This window comes from Egretta garzetta, unplaced genomic scaffold, assembly GCF_000687185.1.
Source record: "Egretta garzetta isolate BGI_Z169 unplaced genomic scaffold, ASM68718v1 scaffold353, whole genome shotgun sequence".
In the NCBI taxonomy this organism is placed as follows: Eukaryota; Metazoa; Chordata; class Aves; order Pelecaniformes; family Ardeidae; genus Egretta; species Egretta garzetta.
Window position 1 is genome coordinate 454,507 of NW_009259307.1, and position 6,286 is coordinate 460,792.

The window sequence follows — 6,286 nt, forward strand, 5'->3', positions numbered from 1 at the left end:
AAAGTTTGTGGGATTGTAGGGAAGAGACAAGACAAACCCAAAAGCATTTAATTTGTTTAAAGTTTCACCTCTTGGAGTCTCTCTTCTTAGCATCTACGAAATGCTTTCCACAATAAAATAAAAAAACCCAAGCCTCAAGAAAAAAAATGCACTGTCAGCATGTTGACAGCTCGTAGGATTATCCTTCCTCTAATTCATGCAGTTCCACAGAAAGGTATTTCTTTCTGCCAAGTACCTAGTTGAGAAAATGTTACCAGCAAATAACTGCCCTCAAATACCCACAGGGGCAGAAAAGTGGCCTGCCACCTGAAGTGAGGCATCGCCCGCAGTGTCTTCCCCAGCCTCCACCACAGCACATCTAAAGAGTGGAGTTAGAATGACAACTATCAGGAAGCTGAGCTCTGAAGGAGAAATACATCATTCATGGAGATATATCCAACCAGTCATGTGACACAGATATTATAATCTGGCAGAACTGCCACTTCCGGTTTTATAAGGTTTCTATCAAACCTCCACATGTAAAATCTCCATCACTTTAAAACACATTATTAGAGAAAAAAAAAATAATCTCCATTAACTTGCCTATTTTTTCAATACACAAAGTCTATAAAGTTCAAGAGTGTCAGACGCCAAGCCAGTTATCACACATAATTACCCACCAATAACTCAATGAGATAATATCTGAGAAAAGTAATAGTCACCCTTATATTCTGCATCCCAAGGGGATTGAAAATGGCTCATTTCACATGCCCAGAATGCTCAAACTAATTTTTATGTGTTTTCAGATGGCTCCACATGCTTTCAAAGGTGAAGTGTCATGCAATGTGCATGGAAGAGACATAAATACATGTTTCACAAAGATTTAAATGCAAATCACGCTTCTTTATGAGGATTCAGGTTTCCTAGACTTTCATAGAAGAACTGGTACTTTCTACTTGATGAACTATATTAAAAATGTCATGAATGTCATAGTGCCTTACTTGTTCTCGTTGCTGGCATCATATCGAGGCATAGGGTCAAAATCATTTCCATTGACATCAAAACTGGCCTGCGAATCCTGTAGCCAACAGGAGAAAGAAAACCAGTTTCTCATTAATTAGCCATTGACTCATGTGGCCTATACATTCTTTAGCAGGTTCCTACAAGAGAGTAATTAGGTTAACTAACATTCCTGCAGTTTTATGATGATTGCATGTTTTAGAAAAGGATTATATATTTAATAATTATGGGATTTACATATTTTATTTTATTTTTGGAAAAGAGAGAGGGATAACAAATGCTCTGAAAAAGCATAGTTCCAGTGTCAGAGAGGAAATAGAAAGTGGTGTTTCATTAAACCAGAAGACTACATTTCTTCCAAGAAACTTTTGGAAGTTAAGAGAGTTCACTCTGAAAATTGGGATTTTGCTAAATTTTTCAAGATTCAAGAAATTATCTGCACAACGATGACTGAAATTTCAGTCATAGTTTCAAGGAATAAGAATAACATAATTTTCTTAAGAATATTGTTATAGTAGAGCTTGAAATGCAAGATAAACTTCATTCACATTTCCCTGGTAGTGTAACTATTTCAAATATTTGCATGACATGTCCATATTTTTGTTCCACATTTTACATTTACCAGGATTCTTACAGCTGAAAATAGTTTATAGAGTAAATAGCTGTTGGTTTGTATGGCTCCCATTAATTAACGCGGTAGCATGTGGTGTGTTGACATGGCAAGCAGCTCTTTTTAATCTCTTCTTTGTTCAAAACCAGTTACCACATCCACCTCAAATATTCCTGTTTGCAGCCACACCAGCAATAATCTGACATATAGAAGGCATTTGTCATCAAACAAGCAATGTGTACTGCTTTGGGGGAATTCCTTGTTGGTGTGAGGAAAGAGAGAGAGGAGGTTGTAAGGGAATAAATAGCTGCTTTAAATTCAGTGGAAGGACAGTGCTGGGATGAGGTGACATATGATACAATCTGGGTCATTCATTGAGGAGGTAAAATTATATTTGGGTTGCTTAAATAACTTAAGAGATTAAAATGAAAGATGTGAGATGCATCAAGCATACATTGACAAACAGGGCAATTGCCTGTCGCTTGTGTTTGTGCAGTCCTCATGTATTTCAAAGCTGCATTCTATGTGCAGCATGGGGAAGGATATGGATGTAAGTATGGCTAATTTAAAATAAATGGCTTTAAACTGTGGACACAACTGTAGCTTTTGATGAGTTGTTAAAGATGTTTTTGTCACCTACATCTCTTCAATGCTCTGTTAAGATGACACACTCGCTAGCAAAAAGCCTGTGGTCAGGGCTTTTTTACATGATCTATGTCTGTAACAGGACTGAAGTTACATGCATAGCTTGCGCTGGTCATCTTCATCAGTCTGGCTCAATCCAAATGTATTTGTTTATTTTCTTACCTCGTGTGGATGTACACCTTGCACACTTTATTTCAGAGAAATGATAAGGTCCTGAAGGTCATGTGCTTTCAGGTAATGCCTACTCTGAAAGCACGGGACTAATCACTCCAAAATCACTCCAAAACCATGCAAAGTGCGGCCATGATGCCCTGAATAGCTTCAAACTCTGACACTAACACAAGAAGTCACCCACTAGAGAAGCAGCTTCTCCTCATGTTATCCAATCCTTCCAAGGTATATTAAACCAATCATTTAAATATGATGAACCACAAGCAAACAGAAACTTCCTGAGGTGACATGAAACACAGAACACAGAAAACAAAGCCTCTATTAAAAATTGTGAGGAGACTCACTGGAGTTAAGAGAAATTTACTAGAGAGACCCCAAAATATTCTACACCTGTTTTTAACTGAGTGAATCATAACAAGTCATGTCCTTTTCCTTTAATATTATTTCTAGCAGTAAGATAAATAGCTATAAAAATAAATACATGGGAGGATACGCATAAAATTTCAGTCTCTGAGAAAAGCTACTGTCTTGCTAGCTAAATGTATTGGCCAAAAATGGACTTCAGCTGCATGCATTAACTGAAAAGTGGTGTATTCCATTTCTAAGTTCTGAGAGTGTGAGGTTATTAAGTAAAATAATTACAGAAAAGAGAAAAAAACATCTGATGATTAGTTCCAGTCCTTCAGAAAATCAGGACTCGGCTACAAGAGGCATCCAGATATTAAATACATTCAGACTGAATATATTCTTAAGTAAATCAATACAGATTACCAAAAGCTGTCTTCCTTCCTCCCATTGCTGTTAACATTTGAGGAAACCCTTGTATGATTCATCCTCCTTCCCTCCTCCCTCCCTCTTTCCAGGAGCAGCAAATTTATTCACGGTAATAATAAAGCAGCAAATCTGGACTCCTCTGGACACTCACATAATTCTGCATCAAGTCTGGATGGTTTCTTTCAATGCCATCATCCAGGATGGTGACCACAACGTTTTTTCCAGTGTAACCTCTCTTCCAAGCACCTACTATATTCATATCTGATTGGCAATGGTGGGTGTTATCACTGCAGTGCTGCGAAGAGAAGAAGAGATATAGATGTTAGATGTTGTAGATTACTGAACAGTGTAGGGTTGAGGTATTATCCTACTTACATTAACATTACCATTTAAATCAGCACATGAGCATATTGGTTTGAATAGCAACTATACAAGATCAACACCTTCATTTAGACAGAAAATAATTTAAAAAGAAACACCAAATTAAATGAATTAGCATTTCATGCTAAGCAACAGAAAAGGGACGCGTCCAGCCATACTGAACCACTAGAAGCCATGTGTAAAACAAAGCAACTATTCTTGGCTGTTAAGCATGCTCATTTGAAATGTACATTTGAATTATTTGAATTTTTTCAGAAAAACAAACCATATGTGGATAAAAGTAGACAAATGCCTGTACAGAAATGGTCATGGAAACAAAACTTGCTTTTTGGAGCTTATGTGCTGTATAATTTCTTGACAGAATGTCTGGAAACTAATCCAGATTCATTTCTATCTACAAAAGAAGGCTTTTGGCAGGTTTTGTGCAATATCAGCAGGAGATGAGCAGCAGTTAAGAACCTGTAACCAAAACAACACCCTGAAAAACTTGCAGCTTAAGGTGTCTGATGAATCGCAGATAGTTACATTGAACAGCCTGGGGTACAGCTTTCAGAGCAACCAAGTCCAGTGTGGTGGAGAAAGAAAGTTTAGGGTACATTAAAACTTAAAGCCTCTTCATATGAATGCACCCAGCTCATGTGAAGAAATCTGTCTTGCCATGGCAATGAGACATGACCCTCAGGTATGTGTATGCCCCATTAGCGACTCTAACCCACACGCAGAGCCCTCCCCTGTGAAGTGAGTTCAATGAGCCTCTCACTGGCACTGCTTTCCTCCAGCTCCTTCAGGCTCAGACATGAGGCAAAAAAATGAAAAAAAGAGGGGATGCAGGGAAGGGGAAAAGCAAAGGGTGGGAGGAAGGAAAAAGAAATTAAAAAAGAAACTTGTATCATAGCAACAGTGGCCACACAAGCATGCTCCACCTCACTCCCTGTCCCACTGCCTCGTGTCCCCAGTTCAGCCTCATGTTTTGGCACTTCACAATTTCTAAGGAGTCTATCCTTCTCGTCCCAAATGTAAGCACACTGCAGAATTGTTAACCATACCGGGTGCAAACTGACATCAGATTACTATTAAATAGTAATTTTACTCCTGCTTTTTCTCCAGTTTATCACCCTGTTCTGTCATACACAAACCAGAGGATTTAAGAGTGGTCTTTTGCTGTTATTAAAGCAAGATTATATTATTAGGCACTATCTATATGTACACAGTATAATATAAAGTCTCTCTCATGGTCTTTCTCTTATGTCTGCAAGTATCTGCCTCTCTGTCCCTGACATCAGGGACCAGTTCCAAGGAATCTATAGGGCAGGCTTAATGCTATTGTTCTCTGCATTACGTGGAAAAGCTCACGCTGCTGGCTTTATGAAATTAATTACAGTCTAAACTTGTCATCTGTACACTGAATGTAATGGTTGTACACATGAGGCTTTCTAATGTACAAACAAGGGGGTTAAAACTGTGTAATGTTTCCAGATGCCTTTGCATTTTTCAAAAGTGTTACTGAATTAGGCATCAGAAAACACCTGCAAAAGCTATATATTGTTGTTCACGTTTTGCTGATGTGAAGACAAGGAGACAAAAAGATGGAAGCACCAGCCTCCAGCCACAGAAAAACCCCAAGAGTGTGCTGCAATGGGAAGCCAGGATTCCTGGCTCCGACCTCCAGTCAAATTTACTGGGCCATTACACTGCCCCTTCTCTGAAATGCCAAATGACCCTTTGGCTGCTTTGCTGACTGTCTTGTCCTCTCTTCCTAGGGGATGAGATTGTTGTTTTGCTTCCACGCCAGTCAAACCACTCAGGCTGAGCAAGCATATGGGTTTTTAATCCTCATACCCTTGCAAGTTCTTTGGCTCTCCACCAGAAGATCACTCCTTTTTCCTTTAATGATGTTGGCACAGTCAGTTGTTGCCCTCACTTACCTTACCTGAACTTCTGCTTTTGTGGTGGTGGCTGGAGGGGGCTAATTCATCAGCTGCTTTGCTACATGCATGTAGACAAACACAAGACAAGAGATCTCTCTTGCTTTACCGCATGCTCTGATGATTCCCTCAAGAGATGTGACAGATCAAATTGATACTCAAATTATCTTGCTCTGCTCCAAGAGTGGGCAAAAAGCTAGTCTAAACAATCTTTCTGCATAAAAGAAATTCCAGGGGTAAAGCAGGCATAACTGCGTGCCCACTTTTAACTTTGGATCACAGCATACGTAACATATGGATAAAAAAATGCAAAGGCAGCAGAGAAGCATCCAAGTGGGAGTAGTTCAACAGCAGATGAAGGGTTCAGTTCTTATGGTTACAATATATAACTCACCCTCAAATCCTAAAATCTTTGTTTTCTTTTCACTTCTATTCCTTACTCTTCTTCCTCCTCTCAACTCTTTTTCTATCTATGCTTTTCTCTCCCTGCTCCTAGCCTCATTCTTCTCTTCCAAAACTGTCTTTTACCACTTAAATTCCAGTTTTATTTGGTTCAACAGCTGATCTCAGATTCCCGTGTTTTAACCACAAACTACACCTTCCCCCAGATTCGTGTCTGATTTTCTCCAGATTAATCAGACTGTGCACTTTTCTCTCAAATCAGTCAGATTTGGCTTTTATCAGGAAAACTTGGAGTGCAATTACTCTTCAAATACTATATAACATGGTATAGATATGCTGCTACACATTGAAGAGCATCTAAGATACCATCTATTACTTG

The 6,286-nt window shown here is 38.9% G+C and overlaps 1 protein-coding gene across 1 annotated transcript in view; it reads right to left on the reverse strand.

Annotated features, from left to right (window-relative positions):
• The window catches only part of PCSK5 (proprotein convertase subtilisin/kexin type 5), a 254,875-nt gene that overhangs the window by 176,010 nt on the left and 72,579 nt on the right, over positions 1–6,286 (reverse strand). The window contains exons 4-5 of the mRNA XM_035891730.1: positions 3,351–3,494; positions 981–1,057 (exon numbers count right to left, since the gene is read on the reverse strand). Coding sequence (XP_035747623.1) covers positions 981–1,057; positions 3,351–3,494 — 221 coding nt within the window. The remainder of the gene's footprint in view (positions 1–980; positions 1,058–3,350; positions 3,495–6,286) is intronic.